The 16,227-nt window shown below is 42.7% G+C and overlaps 1 protein-coding gene across 8 annotated transcripts in view; it reads left to right on the plus strand.

Annotated features, from left to right (window-relative positions):
• The first annotated feature begins 1,902 nt into the window (after nucleotides 1-1,902).
• The window catches only part of PTGER3 (prostaglandin E receptor 3), a 178,954-nt gene continuing 164,629 nt past the window's right edge, over nucleotides 1,903-16,227 (plus strand). For 5 of the 8 annotated variants that reach the window (XM_060625228.3, XM_060625225.3, XM_060625226.3 and 2 more), the window contains exon 1: nucleotides 1,906-3,027. In XM_060625228.3, coding sequence (XP_060481211.1) covers nucleotides 2,134-3,027 — 894 coding nt within the window. In that variant the 5' untranslated portion in view covers nucleotides 1,906-2,133. Of the gene's footprint in view, nucleotides 3,028-16,227 lie in introns of all 8 variants that reach the window. The other 3 variants (XM_060625222.3, XM_060625223.3, XM_060625227.2) reach the window with 2 other exon arrangements.

Below are 16,227 nucleotides of genomic sequence, written 5' to 3' on the forward strand. Positions count from 1 at the left end.
TTCAAAGAAGTCAAATATTCATAAAAATGAGAATAATTTTTGATATAACTGGAGAGACATTCAGCTTTGATGTTTGCTGTATGAATCATGACAAATTAAGTTTTTAAATAAAATACATAATTACATTAGAGTCTCATTACTGAAAAATTTAATTTGATAAATACTTTCATCCAATATGCATTAAAGTATATATATGATAATATTAAATATTATCTTTTAAATGAGATTTTAGAAAAAACTTTCATAAGTATGAGTTTCAGATTAATTCAAATTAATAAGACAAAAGTTTGGAGAAGATTTAAAAAGTAAACCACTTGAGTATTCCTTCCTAGCTGTCATTCTCATTAGAAACATGACATTTTAAAAGAAAATTCAAAAGTGTAAAAAAAATTTTAATGACTGCAAAACAAAATAATGTCATTAATGCATGTTGTTAAAATGGAGTTGAAATTACATTTTTGCTCTTTCTCCTTTAAAAACTATATAAGGCTTATAAGCATTTTTTTTTCAAGCTCTCATACAGAGAGTTAATACAACAGCACAGAAAGAATGTGGGATCATCTCCTGCCACTCATTTACACCCCCAAAAGATACCAACTAAGCTAGGAAAGGTAAAGAAACTAAGTACAGGACTTCCTCCTGAAGTCAATCTGAAGCCTGAGTAATGGTATTCATACTGCTATATGATCAGGTTTAATTTCTTAAATGAGGGGAAAAAACGAAGTCTACAAATTATTTTCAAAATCTTTTCATTTCCTGGACAATGTGAAGAGGCAGAAAAGCCAGACCCTTCCAAAATGTGGGAACAAAGTTACTGTTGTTTCTCAACTGCTAAGAGTAATTATGGTATGGACGCAAACAAGACTAAAGATGCAGACTGCAGAATTGCTGGAAGAACTTGGGCACATCCTTTAACTTCAAGGATCCTCAGCTCACCGTCAAAGGGGAGTAATAGGAACAAGACCTTGGAGGATCTGATAAAACGGGAAACTGTGAAAAAACACTAAATATTCGCTTAGTAAAAGATATTAGGCAATTATGCCCATTTTCACTAAATGTGAAGACCTTCCTAACATCTAACTACAGTTTCTAGTCCTAATTGAGAATAGGCTGGCGGCAGTTTTTCATTATCTCAGATATGCAAGCGGCTGCCACCTGCCTCTAGCCACTTTAGCCGTAGCTTTTTTTTTTTTTCTTTCTTTCTTTCTTTCTTTTTTTTTTTTTTTTTTTTTTTTTTACGGGGAGACGGATAGAATTTAGGTGGAGAGCGGTAGTTGAGATTTCATCTTCGAATTCGGCACTCTGATTTTACTTTGTTTCCTTTATACGTATTCCCTTAAGTCTCAATGAGGCACTATGAGTATTATATTATCAGGGTGACCCCCGGGAACAGAGCTGCTTGGTCCCAAAGTATAAAAAGGGAGAAAAGTTCACATTCAGCAATGCAAAGGAGTGTGGTTGGCCCGGATTGCTTAGAAACAGGTGAGTTACACTTGCCAGGGTTACAGAAGAGCTACGGAAGGAGGATCCGGCCCCTGCATTAAGCGTTGGCGGATGGGTAAGGAGCGGGGCGGACGTTCGGGTCTGCCTTGGCGACTTGCCTGTGGTCGGGAAGCACGGGGAGACATTTTAGCCCGGGCCGCCCACGCTCCTCTGGCAGAGGAGAGGAGGAGGCGCGGCGCAGCGAAGGGCGGACTGGCTGGGCGTCACGTCTGGCCAGGAGTCGGGGCAAGAGGAGTCCTCCTGAGAGTTTCCAGCCCTGGCGGCCAGGGCAGCGGTCACGCAGCAGCCGGGGGACGCGCGCAGTTGCTCCTCCAGCCCCCCGCCCCCGCCCCGGCGCGCTTCAGCCCACACCCCCGGGCGCCCCGCCCTCCGCGGCCTTATAGAAGGGGCCGGCACCTCGCGCGCCTCGGAGCTGCAGGCTTCCCAGAGCCGACGGCGCGGCTGCCTGAAAGCCCAGGCGCCGTGGCCAGAGGAGAGAAGTGAGGCGGCGGCTACGCCCCGCATCATGGAGGGCAGCCCGGCCCCAGCCTCAGTCCGGGTGGACACCGACCTTCGCCGCCGCCCGCGCCCCTTCCGCCAGCTCCCGCTGCTGCTCTCCGGGCGCCGTCCTCTCCTCACCTCGAAGCCAACATGAAGGAGACCCGGGGCGACGGGAGCGCCCCTTTCTGCACCCGCCTCAACCACTCATACCCGGGCATGTGGGCGCCCGAGCGCTCCGCCGCGGCGCGGGGCAACCTCACGCGTCCCCGCGAGCCCGGCGAGGACTGCGGCTCGGTGTCCGTAGCCTTCCCGATCACCATGCTCATCACGGGCTTCGTGGGCAACGCGCTGGCCATGCTGCTCGTGTCGCGGAGCTACCGGCGCCGGGAGAGCAAGCGCAAGAAGTCGTTCCTGCTGTGCATCGGCTGGCTGGCGCTCACAGACCTGGTCGGGCAACTGCTCACCAGCCCGGTGGTCATCGTCGTGTACCTGTCCAAGCAGCGCTGGGAGCAGCTCGACCCGTCGGGGAGGCTGTGCACCTTCTTCGGTCTGACCATGACTGTCTTTGGGCTCTCCTCGCTCTTCATCGCCAGCGCCATGGCCGTCGAGCGGGCGCTGGCCATCCGGGCGCCGCACTGGTACGCGAGCCACATGAAGACGCGCGCCACCCGCGCCGTGCTGCTCGGCGTGTGGCTCGCGGTGCTTGCCTTCGCCCTACTGCCGGTGCTGGGCGTAGGCCAGTACACTATCCAGTGGCCCGGGACGTGGTGCTTCATTAGCACCGGGGGAGGGGGCAACGGGACTAGCTCTTCGCACAACTGGGGCAACCTCTTCTTCGCCTCCACCTTTGCCTTCCTGGGGCTCTCAGCGCTGGCCGTCACCTTCGCCTGCAACCTGGCCACCATCAAGGCCCTGGTGTCCCGCTGCCGGGCCAAGGCCACGGCGTCACAGTCCGGCGCCCAGTGGGGTCGGATCACCACCGAGACGGCCATCCAACTCATGGGGATCATGTGCGTGCTGTCTGTCTGCTGGTCGCCCTTACTGGTACGTAGTTCCTGCGTGTGTGCAGAGGTCTGGGCGGGCGGGCGCGCAGGCGGGCCAGGGAAGCCTCTTGATGCGGCAGCACTTGCAGGGGTGTGTTGGCAACCACAGAGGACTGGAGAGGCCTGTGGCCCGCTATCTTGGTTGTGGCTTCAGAGTTGAGCTCCTCCTTTACTTGCTGGGCACCTTCCAAGTGCCAGGCATCGCGTTAGGCTTTGTTTATGCAAGCGTGGAGGCCACGGGGCTGCTCCCATCCTAATTGGAGGGAGTAGGAGGATGCCCAGGTGTCATTCCAGTGCGTGTACAGAGACACAGATTTCTAGTGGGTGCACTAGGGGCAGAATGGCTGTGACAACTGTAGCCTGCTGCTGTGCGTTTTCTCATTTCAGGCATCTGTTGCATGTTGAGATGATTTTCAGTCTGCAGAAATATTCTACCTGCAACAGCAGGCGGGCACAGCCCTCTTGCAGCTTCTGACACACTGCCTGCCCTCCCAGCACAGCCAGGCTAACCTTCCCTGCAGGTTCACTCTTGATGGAAGCAAGAGAGTGAAGGAAGACCCCTTTTGCCGCTGCAGCCTGCCTCCGCCCTTTGGAATGGTGCTGTACCCTCTAGGGAGTGCTTGAACCCACATTCAGTCAATGGGACCCCAAGGCCTGGGAACTCTGACCGGCCTTTGGGCTGGAGCAAGACCAGTCCTGAGATAGGAAGATAGGGGTTCCTGCACTGCCTAGCTCCTCACAGAGGGGCACAGCCTGGGAGCAAGTGATGCTTACACATGCTCCTTGTGTGGCACCACACACTTACCTGGTGCTTTCCAGATTTTCCTCTGGGGTGCTTTTAGCTGGAGATTTCTATGAGTAAGTGTTGTTTATGAGTACCTGATGAGTGGGTGTTCATTTAGGTTCCAAGCAGCCTGGCTTAATAGGAAGCATTGCAGCAAGCGTGACCTGGTCACTGGCAGAGTTATAGCAGATTATATACTGGACTTGGACATTTAACAGACCGTTGTGCAAAACTTCTGAAATCCATGAACACAGTTTTCAGAACCCACTCCCACATGGTTTTTCTTTTAGTTTTTTTATGTTCTACATCACATGAAATTTACCATTTTTAAGTGTGCCGTTCAGTGGTGTTAAGTATATTGCCATTGCTGTGCACCATGTTTACTTTTAATCCCTTGTATTTAAAAACAGAACCTTGGTTCCTTTCCCCTTCCCACACTCCCCTGCATTTGACAAAGCGGATAGCCTAGAATACCTGTGTTTAACTGGTACAGTATATTTAGAGCACAGGTCTTGGCTCCAAATCAGTGACATGTGGGCACAAGGAGTTATGCTGGGACCTAGCTGCCCATAAGTGGCTGTGTGGTCACAGATCTCTGTTCCAGGAACTAGAACTCAGGCTAATGTCATCACCGTACCTTATCAAACCCAGCATCAATTTTAGACACCTTTACTCCTGTGGTTGAAGAATGAGGTATACAGGTGGCCAAACAGAAGGGGAAAAGAGTTCTAAAAAAATAAACACTTAATTAAAGTGTGGTAATTAACATAACTTTAAAGGCAAACAGAATATCTGAATTTTTCATAGTTGACATTTAAGACCCACATCTTTGAATCTGCTCTTACCACACACTTTATATCCTAAAAGAAATGCAGTTAAATCGTATGAATAAAATGCTTACCTATACAGTTAACCGGATGAAGAGAAACTGTGTAGTGTTTTTATTTCAAAACTTTGATTCTAATGTGACGGGCCTGGTAGCCTTAAGAATTGAGATCAGTTTTGAAAATTGCAAGCTAGGATGGTCAAACTCACTGTCTTAAGAAAGACATATTTGGAACTAGTCTTATTTAGTTCCTGCATTCAAAAAATATTAACTGGTTTGCATCATTTTATCGGACACTGTGTTGATTCAGTTCTTATAAAAATATTACATTTAAAATGAAGTAAATTTAACACATGGTCATATCAAAGAGGAGAGATTCACGGTTTCCAAAGTAGGTACTTGATAAACTTGATAAAGAAGTGCTTCTGTCTTCTGTTTTGTGCACCATTGAAGTTAAATCTTCAGATATCTTCAGAAAGATCTGCAGTAAAAAGTTGGAATTATCTCAAAGAAACTGGCAAAACAGCTCTTTTAATAAGTTAGGGAACTATAAGAATAAAGACACTAGAACTTAGTGACTTGAATTTTCAGTGTATTAATGTGAAGTGAGAGAACCTTTTTACACCTGTTTTCTAACTACAGGTAAAATATGGATTCCCTATTAGCCTTTGTTGAGTTGGGCATAGGATACCAATGTAATTATTCAAACTCCTTACTTAAAAGGACCCTGAGTATATCTTATTTTGGAGACTATCACAATTATAATAATATTCAGTTGTTGCTGCCAGAAAATTTAGCAGAGATACCATAATAAGAAAATGACTGGCAACAAGTTCCTGCTACAAAATACTTACAGGTTTATCTATGGTGCAAAACAAAACCTTCTTTACATTTTCTCTTTCCCAGAAACTTTACAAAACACAATGTGAGGGGTGCCTGGGTGGCTCAGTTGGTTAAGCGTCTGACCTCAGCTCTGGTCATGATCTCACGGTTTGTGGTTTTGAGCCCTGCATCATGTTCTGAGCTGACAGTGTGGAGCCTGCTTGGGATTCTTTCTGTTTCCTTCTCTCTCTGCCCCTCCCCCACTTGTGCTTTCTCTCTCTTGCTCTCTCTCTCAAAAACAAGTAAAAATAAACTTAAAAAAATATGATGTGAGATGTGAAATTGAGAATACAGTGGAAAGTGATGTCACCATGATAGACGATCTAAAATTTGTAGTCACCGTAGGTTTATGAGGCATCAAATCCTATTGTAATCCACCAGTTGACTCAGCAGTGCAAATCTGTTAGACTTTTTATTATTATTTCATTTTTTATGAACCAAATTCACCGAATCATCCAGTTATTATACATGATAGCCAAGTTTCCAGAAATAGGAATAACCTTAGGCTGTTGTTCACAAAAAGCCATGAGTACCTTTTGTATTTTTGTAAACCTTACACTCCCCAGACAGGTGGAATGTGGCTAACATTGTAGCTATCTTAAAAATAGCAACTATAAGGCTAACATTGTGAAAAGTAAGGTCTGAGGAACAGAATTCCTCATCTACAACTTCGGACTTGGATAAAAGCAGCCTTAGAAACTTTTGCCTTTAAGCTTGAACCAGCAAATTCTGCTCAATATCCACAAATGCAAAGAGAGATGCTTCAATTCAAGAAGATATTTCCCGGGGCACCTGGGTGGCTCAGTCAGTTAAGCATCCGACTTCAGCTCGGGTCATGACCTCATGGTTTGTGAGTTCGGGCCCCACATCGGGCTCTGTGCTGACAGCTCAGAGCCTGGAGCCTACTTCAGATTCTGTGTCTCCTTCTTTCTCTGCCCCTCCTCCACTTGTGCTCTGTCTCACTCTATCTCTCAAAAATAAATAAATGTAAAAAAAAATTATAAAAAGATATTTCACAATGTGGATGTGACTTTATTTAAATCTAAGGAATCCCTGATATATCTTGACAAATGAGACTTGCCTTAAGTACACTACATGTGGTAAAAATATGCAATAGATTGTTTTACAGAGGTAATCCTGTTTCACGGTATAAAAAAGTATTAGGCAATTGGTGATCTTCTCTGCCTATAAATTTCTGCCTTATTTAGGATGTTGCTCCAAGGAAAATGATTATATAAAAACCTTCCATAATTTGTTTTTATGAGAATTGAGATTACTTGGAATTCTTTACTTTTTATTGTTTATTACTTTATTTGTTTAGGCACTGTGGAAGGGATATTAAGTAGACTTTTTAAAAGCTGGTCAAAGGGGCGCCTGGGTGGCTCAGTCAGTTAAGCGTCCGACTTCAGCTCAGGTCACGATCTCGCGGTCCGTGAGTTTGAGCCCCGCGTCGGGCTCTGGGCTGATGGCTCAGAGCCTGGAGCCTGCTTCTGATTCTGTGTCTCCCTCTCTCTCTGTCCCTTCCCCGTTCATGCTCTGTCTCTGTCTCAAAAATAAATAAAACGTTAAAATAAATAAATAAATAAATAGCTGGTCAAAGAAGTATAATCTGCTCAGTGGAGCCCCACATTTATGAGTGAAACAATTGGAGAACAATACCAGATTTGATATAATTAGTATTGCCTTGGGCTCTGGGAAGAACATCCACCTGACTTTACCAGAGTGGACTTCAGGGAAGAGGTGGGATGGCATAGCTTGACCTTGTGGCTGAGCATGAGCGTGTCCAGGAACCAGAACAGAGCGTGTACACTAGAACCATGGGAAAATTCTTTGAAAAGGTGTATGGAATCAGATCGAGGTTGTTAGGACGAACGTGGGATAAGGACCATGTTCTTTGCCATTAGACTACAGATCTCTATTTTGAGTTTTAGAATAGGGGGAGGGTTTTTAAAAGATTGACAAGGCTATGGTTTACAGATAGATTTGGGCTGGAAAATGGGAAAGTGAGATTGGTTATGACTTACTTTCATGAGTCATTTAGGACTTTGGGTAAGACAGTGGGAAGAGATGAGTCAGGAAGAAAGGTGATAAAGAACTGAAGTTATTAGAAATGGTTGATTTAAGGGTGATGGCTTAACAAACATTTCTTGTCCTCTACTCTATCCTCTTCACCATGTAAATATTTTCACATCTGTTATCTCATTTAATTGCATCCTGTAAATTTGCCACTATTTTCTACATCATTCAGACAAAGAACTCAAGTGTAAAGACTATTAGAACCAGATTTATAATTCAGGGTGTGTGATCGCATTTATTTTCAGTTTTGTTGTTGTTGTTGATTTGTTTATTTTGCTTAAATATAGGCCAGGAATTATCGCTCTAATAATGGGCCTTGGGCAAGTTAAATATCCTCTTATCTGTAAAGTATGGAGGTAGGACTGCTAGACATTTAAGGGCTTTTTTTTTTTTTTTTCCAATTTATGTTATTCTCAGGTTCTCTTATTGGTGAGAATGATGGTTCAATGATGATTTCAACCGTGAAAGTTTCCAAGGGTTCAGGAAATTTGGAAAGGAGACTGTGTGGCTGAATTTTTTTTTTTTTTTTGCAACAACAAGGCTCCTGCGTGACTGGGGCTTTTGGACAGAGTACATATGGTGATGGTGGATTATCTAAATGATATATTCAGAAGCCAATATAACTTGAAGATTAATGAGATAAATCAAGGTTAAAAGAATGCAGATTTTTTTATTTTGGGTTTAACAGAGAGAGCCAAGAATTAAACAGTTCTTAAACTGTTCTATTTAAAGAAGTTCAGATGGTCTAGAATTGTAGAATAATTGTGACTCATTGGCCTTTCTCTTTTGAAAAAGGTGTAAAGGTCAAGAATTCAATTATGAAAGTTTCCACGGGTTCAGTTTTCTGGGAATAACATTCAGGAGTATATGCTGCACACATTTGTAATAGACTTGATTCATCTGAGGGTGCTGAAGGGTGGTAGTGAGGGATTCTGGGTCATGTGTCATTTTCCAGTTCTGGCCTTGCATTGCAAGGAAGCTGGGAGGGAAGTTCTCCCTAAAACTCATTATATTTGTGTAGTATTTTTTATAATTCACCAGTGTTCTGCAGTTATCTCATTCATGCCTTAAGATCCAGAGGTCTACAACTGTAACATGTCAAATTTTGAATCCCCCATTTCCCTCAATTCTTAATCATAGACAGAAGTAGGAAATTTGTATTTCAACTTCCACCATACTTCTTGAAGATTATTAGATGGCCTCTCAAGTACCCCTTTTCCTTAGAAAATTCCAACTCTCATAGGTTAAAGAAGATAACCAAAGAAGAAGCCTGGTTGTCCTTGGGGTTCTCCTTCTATCCTGACCCCTAGTATATGTCAATATTTTACAGTAAGCATGGTAACAGTAATGACAGGTGGACAATGTGTGACTTCTTTAGCAAGAAGGACACACACACAAACTGAGGAATAGCACTATGGAGTGGAAGAAATTATCTCTGCTCTTTATTGAGAACGTTTGTCTCTCCATTTTTTCATTTGCCACTTCACCCTCAGTCACTCAACAATAGCTACAGAGCAATCACCCCTCCTGGATTGCCTCAGGTCTCAAGTTAGAAGTCACTTTATTTGAGAAGACTTCCTTGATTCTCTCTCTCTAGGCCAGATTGCGTGCTCTGGCCCTTTGGTTCCATAGCACCTACCTTGCATTTCCCAGTCATAGTCTGAGTCACACTTCATTGGACATATTGCTTAATTGACCTGCTGAGGCCAGGTACAGTGTCTGTCTTGTGCATTGTTCTTTTCTGAGGAATGGTCATGATTTCATGCCATATAAGGTATACCCAATACATGGTTCTTGTTTGAGTATCTAAGCACCCAAATCAGAAGACATTATCTGGTCCCTGTTACATAAGCAATTAATTGTGTGACTTTAGACAATTCACTTGATATCCTTGTGAACTATTTGCTTTTCTTTTGTAAAGTAGGAATAAAAACACCTACCCAACCCATTTCACAGCGTGGTAATGAAAACCAACATAAATCTATGTGGGAATAATTGGAAATATCCTTCAATAGTAGGGACACTACTAGGATGTTTTACTGGATGATAGTGTTGACTTCTTAGTGTTCAGATAGACATTTTCCTTAGGAAACTGAAGAAAAGACACAAGTGATGTTTCACAGCTTGATTAGTTATAGTTTACTGGGGGCAAAAATGTGTGGTGGAGAGTGGAACTTTTCAGAAAAAAATAAAACATTAAAAATTATAAATCTCAAGTGCATAAATTTTTACAAGGTGTTATAATTCATCCCTCCCCCCTGCCACCATCTCTCTTCTGCATTCTTTCAGCTCTGGAATCCTTTCTGCCTCATGGCTGCCAGTGAATTAACTCTCTAAATCTAAAACCTGCTGGGTCCCATTTCCCTTTCCCTAAACCTGGAGGAGTAAGCATGACCTCATCTTCTGAAGACCACTGCCACAGGTAGAGAATGTGTTGCCTGTTTCTCCAGTCAGGGGCTTCATTGTGTACTCAGACCTGTCCTCGCATAAATGTGTAAGTCAAATTAATTTTGCATCTAGTTATTGTCATTGGTCAGACTTCTTAAGGGTGGAGCTCATTACTCAGTTGTCCTCATCAGAACAGGGGATCACCAATGTTGAGGCTGAATAGAATTTCTACCACTGACTCAAAGCCTAAAACTGAACTTATGTTATCCTTAGATGAGACCCAAGAGTGAGAATCACAGAGTTGTAAATCGCCTCACAATTTGGCCAGCTCCTGACAGAACATTAATATCATTTGTAGTCTACAGATAACACAGAGTGATTTTCCCATCCAGTGACCCTCCTAGGCAGTCTCCTGGGCAACATTCACAAGGAAGACATTTCATCGGGTGATCTTGGCACTTATTAAAATGTATATATGGTATTACTTTTATAAGTACTGATTTTTATGATAGGCATTTGAAGAACCATAGATCTAAAAATGAAATATAGTGGCAGAGATGAAGGGGAGGCTTGATTTTTCGCACCTTAATTCTGCTAGAAAGAAGATTAGCTACTAGTTTAGGTAAAAGTTATGTAACAGAAGTACAAATAGCATTACTATTTTTAAAAATCTTGAAAACACAAAAACAGGAGGTCAAGTTAGAGCTGGAATCCTCCTTGTTTTAAGCAATTATTGACCCTCCAGGAAATCAAGTGTAACTTAAAAAAAATATACTTTTCGCCAATCTTTTGATATTTCTGAAAAGTATTTGATTCCTGAAAGTAGATTTGATCTTTCTGTCCTACTTTCTGAATATTTTATAAGTGTCGCTTTCTGTGGTTGAGAATATGCTGCTGTTGGTGTGATTCATGCAAATTTAGAAAAAGAAATATGTTGTTAATGTTGAAAATGCTGAAAGGAAAAAAAAAGAAGGAAAAGAAAAAGAAAGACTGTAAAACATAAGATGCATTTGGGGGAATTCACCAGACAATAGGGTGGAGCTTTCACCACGGTCTTGATGTCTGCAATTACCCCGATAATGTCTCACTACCAACCACCTTGTGTGGGGTTGGGAGAACACGCACATCTGCATTCCTGTGCCTCAGCTGTCCTAAGGTAAGAGTGGCAGTTAGTGATGAAGTGACCCCTGACTTGTGAGCACTCCTCTCTGCTCCATGAGAACAAAAGAAATTGATGGGAGAAGGAAGTGAGGGCCACAGAGAAAAGAAGGCACTGGGAAGCGAAAGACGGGGATTCTCATCTAGGCTCTGCCACCACGTGATAGAAGTCACTTTATGTTTTTTTTTTTTCCAATATATGAAATTTATTGTCAAATTGGTTTCCATATTTCACCCAGTGCTCATCCCAAAAGGTGCCCTCCTCAATACCCATCACCCACCCTCCCCTCCCTCCCACCCCCCATCAACCCTCAGTTTGTTCTCAGTTTTTAACAGTCTCTTATGCTTTGGCTCTCTCCCACTCTAACCTCTTTTTTTTTTTCCTTCCCCTCCCCCATGGGTTTCTGTTAAGTTTCTCAGGATCCACATAAGAATGAAACCATATGGTATCTGTCTTTCTCTGTATGGCTTATTTTACTTAGCATCACACTCTCCAGTTCCATCCACGTTGCTACAAAAGGCCATATTTCATTCTTTCTCATTGCCACGTAGTATTCCATTGTGTATATAAACCACAATTTCTTTATCCATTCATCAGTTGATGGACATTTAGGCTCTTTCCATAATTTGGCTATTGTTGAGAGTGCTGCTATAAACGAAGTCACTTTATCTTTATGGTTTTCCTTTCCTCGTCAACAAATTTAAACAATTATCACCTCTAAGCTTCCTTTCAGTTCCGACTTCCTGTAGCTTGAAATAGATAAAATCGTCCCTGGTGGATGTACTATACTAGATGCATGAGGGAAAACACCCAAAGACTTCCTCAAAAGGGGCATAGAAATGTATGCAAATGGACCAAGTAGACCACATATTCTTTTATACAATCATCTATAAATATCGTTTGAGGGCTTGCTATATACCCGCTACTCTGCTCACCCTGGTGGTGCAGTGGTGATGAGCGCTGACTCATGACTGCACGTGTTGGGCAGTTATGGGCTCATTCTAGGGGGCGCACTGCACTGTTCACATTATATTCTATGTGAATGACACTTTTTGTTGAGCAGTGTGCAATCTGTGCTCTGCAGTCTTCTTTCATGAAGCTTTCAACCTACTGAGGTAGCAGACAGTCAGTGAACACTCATTCCGATAAACAAATGTCACCAGTCTGACGGGTCATTACCATGGTTGCTCTCACTGGCACATGGTGCCTGCTGCGGATGGGCCTTGTCTGGGCAGAAGGGCAGTGCTGCTCGTCTACTGCTGCTGTGAGGCCCTGCGGTAGCGTGTCCCTGTCCAGGCTATAGTAGGTCTGTACTTGGGCACCATCATTAGAGAGCACATTAATTCATACCCATAACTCTAGCCATAGAACTCAGCAGTAATTACCCAGAGGACAACCACTGTGCTACAGTTTATGGACACAGAGGGCAGCTGGCCTCAGGTCACATACTGTCTGGAATCAGCCTTCCTGGGGCCTTAGTCTCTATGTTGTACTCACATCACCTCCTGACAGGTTTGCCTTTCTCTTCCAATGAATTTTCTTCTAAGACTTTCCATGTCTTCTCCCTCTACTGAATGTAGCCAGAGTCACTCTACTCCAAGTTTATTAGCTTTAAATCTTGGGAGAAGAGGTTAGGTTTCTCAGCCACCTCCCTTTTTCCCCCAGAAAGCATGATGGTCTACCTCTTCCGAAGTGATCAGTGGCATGTACCAGGAGTGTTGTGTGAATTTTCTTATGATACCACACCGATTTCCACTATGTAAACCTACTCATTCTACATTTACCAAAGTCATTGCTTCTTATTATTCTGTGACGTCTGCTCCAATGTGGCTTGCTCTGTCCACCTGAGTAGAGAAGGGGGGTGGCTCCTGCACCCCATTATGTACATCACTAAAACAATGAGCATGTTATGAAGGGAAGATAAAAATGCTTTGAGAGATGTCAAAGAGTACCCCCTCCTGATTCCATGGTGAGGTGTGGGGTGTTAAGGAGGGTCTGTTCAGAAAATGTCACTTAATGATGAATCTTGAGGGATGATACTTTGAGGAAGAAATCAGCATGTGAAGCCATCAATGTGGGAAAGAGCAGAAGCATCAGAGTAACTGACAGAAGGCCAGTGGACAGACCGGAGTGAGTAGGAGGGAGAGTGCCTTCAAGGTGAGGCCAAGGATGTGGGCGGGGCCAACTGTGCAGAACCCTGTCGTTTTTGTTTGGGAGTTTATATTTTTATCTTAAGTATGATGGAAAGCAACTAAAAGCAGTGTGTGAGGGCACAGTGAGTTGATCTGCTTTATGTATGAAGAATATTCTGCAGGTTGTTGCTTCCTGAATTAGAGAGGTGGGGCATCAGAGTCTGTGAATGCTGAGGTCTGATGGAGTTGTAGAGTTGTTAGTGAAGAAAAAATTATCCCCCTGTGTATTGCTTGAAGAGAAGGGAGAGACATAGTTTGGCACAGTGGGGAGGGAGTGTGTGCAGACACACAGAGGAAAAAATTGAAGCAGGTGTGCTGGGAATGGCGTGCAAATCTGTTTCTGTTGAAGTATGTTTGAGAATGCTGAGCAATGTTATGAGTCAAATAGGGATTGAAGGATGAAGGAAAGGGTTCAGAGTGCATTGGTAGATTGCCTTGAAGATTAGAAATAAGAATTTGCATTTTATCTTGGGCAAGTTGTATTGCTTTTCTACACTCCTGTTCTATATTTGTAAAATAAGACAGTTCACATTATAAAATCTCTTGGCTTCTGAGTGTCATTTAGTAAAACAACCCATTTAGTGTTTGATATCTTTTTAGAATATTCTTGGTGAGATTGTTTAAGCTTACTTACAGGAAATTTGTTGCTTTTCATGGGGCACAAAGAATTCTCTTAGAGCCAAGTACTGTGTTGGCCTCTATCTTACAATTAGTTGTGTGTGTGTGCATTTTTTTTTAATTTACTAAAATAACCCTAAGAGGAAGGCATTGTTGGCTCCAATTTATAGATAATGAAGAAACTAAAGTTGAAAGAAGTTGACTGATTCATTTAAGGTAACAGAGCTAGTAAGAGGCCAAGCTGGGAGTCAAAGGCCAAGCTCTTTTCTCTAAGCCACGGTGCCTCTGAGTCACCCAATTCATCTTGAGTTGGTGTTTCTAATATAAAAATTTCAGTTCTCTTATGTTGGTTGATAATGCTCATCCTTGGTTTATGTGGAACAATACTTAATTTAACTAGAGACAGTTTTTTTTTTTTAAGTTTTATGATACTATACTTCTGTATAAAGTATCAAGAACTTCCACTAAATTTATGAACAACAAAATTACATGCAGTTATCTTGACAATGTGAGGGGCAGGAGTCATGATGTATCAACTCATTTAAGTGACACTTCATTGAATATCAGTTGTACGCCAGGCACTATTAAAACCTGACAGAATGATGACATGGCCTTTTCCTCAAGGAATGTGATATGTAGTGAGTGATTCCCTAGAGAGACTTGAGGTTGTGACTAAAAAAAACAATATTATTTTCCATTGTCAGTACTGAACATAGGATCACACCTGAGGGCCATTTAGAATTTATTTACCCATTCATGCTTTCAGTGGTTGGTTATTGAGTATCTACTATCCATCAGGCACAGTTCCAGATGCTGGAAATATAGTAATGACATAGACTAGTTTCCTTTTCTCAGGGAACATGCATTCTAGTAGAAGAAGATAGCCTACAAATCAGATTGTCATGAACACTGTTAAGAAAATAAAGCAGTGTGATGTGATAGAGGAAGCCTCAGAAACTTTTGTAGATTGAGTTGTCAGGGAAAAACGCCTCAGAGAGGTAACATTTAAGTTGAGACCTGAGTGAAGGAAAGAACCAGGTATGGATAATCTATAGGAACGGCATTCTAGGCAGAGGGAACAGCAAAGGGCTCACCAAGTGTGTTCAAGGGAGAGAGAGAAGGCTTGTGTGGCTGAAGTGAAGTGAGAAGGAAAGAGTGGAGTGCTGTGAAGTGAGGTCAGAGACAGTGCTGGGGGCCAGATTGTATTTGTATAAGGCCATACTAAGGAGTTTCAATGTTGTTTTAAGAGAACACTGGAAGGTTTGAATCAGGTGAGTAACATTATTGGATTTATGTTTTTAAAAGATCCTGGATTGCAGAAAGGCAAGACTAGGTGCAGGGAGAACAGATAGAAGGTGCTGAAGTTTTCCAGGTGAGAGACAATGACGGCTGGTATTAGGGTGGAGAAGTGGATGTATTCACACAAAGAGATTTGAAGACCGAGTTCATAAGACGTTCTGAAATATCTCTAATCCCTGCCCTGCGATTATGACAAGAAATAGGGTCCTCCCTCTCTGGGCCTCTGGTAGTAAGGTGGCTAGCTGTCCACCAAAGGCATTCCCTTGGTTCCTTAACAAGGAAGTGACTGCTGCAAGCTTACACAGCTAATAATGGGCAGAGCCAGGATTAAGTTCTATCTAATGGGTGCTATTTTTTTCTCTGAGACATAAACTGGGACAGTCACCCAGAGAAAGAGAAGTAAGGAAGTTTGTTTATGAAATAATAGGATGTCCTAAGAATCATGATGCCCAGGAGAAGATCCAGACCAAGCTAAGCTTAAAAGTAGAGGGGTAGGGGAGGGGGAGGGGGAAGTTTGCTTGATTTACATAAATTGCAGGAGTGTCAAGGTTGGAGGTGGCCCTCTAGAAGACTAAAGCCAGGACTCTCTCTTTCTGTATCTCTCACTTTGATTTCTTGCCATATGTCAGTTCAGGCTCTGCTTCTAAGCAATCAGTTTATGACATAGCTTTGCAGCTCATTGCAGATCCTATGGTGTTTTTGTTGTTGTTGTTGTTGTTGTTGTTGTTGTTGTTGTTGTTTCCCAAAGCTTTTGGTTAATAGGTTTATATTTACAATGGGTTTTAATTTTGCTCTTATAACAATACAATATTTCAGTGATGATGTCATCTTGAAGCAGTTTCAACATCTTTCTTTCTTCTTTATTGTAACTTTTTTGTTCTGTGAATACAAGAAACTGTTATACACGACATTAACTCCGGGGACCCCATTTCATTTTCAAAGACTAATGTGAATTTTGTTAAGCCACAATTAAAGAT

This window comes from Panthera onca, chromosome C1, assembly GCF_046562875.1.
Source record: "Panthera onca isolate mPanOnc1 chromosome C1, mPanOnc1 haplotype 2, whole genome shotgun sequence".
Taxonomy (NCBI): Eukaryota; Metazoa; Chordata; class Mammalia; order Carnivora; family Felidae; genus Panthera; species Panthera onca.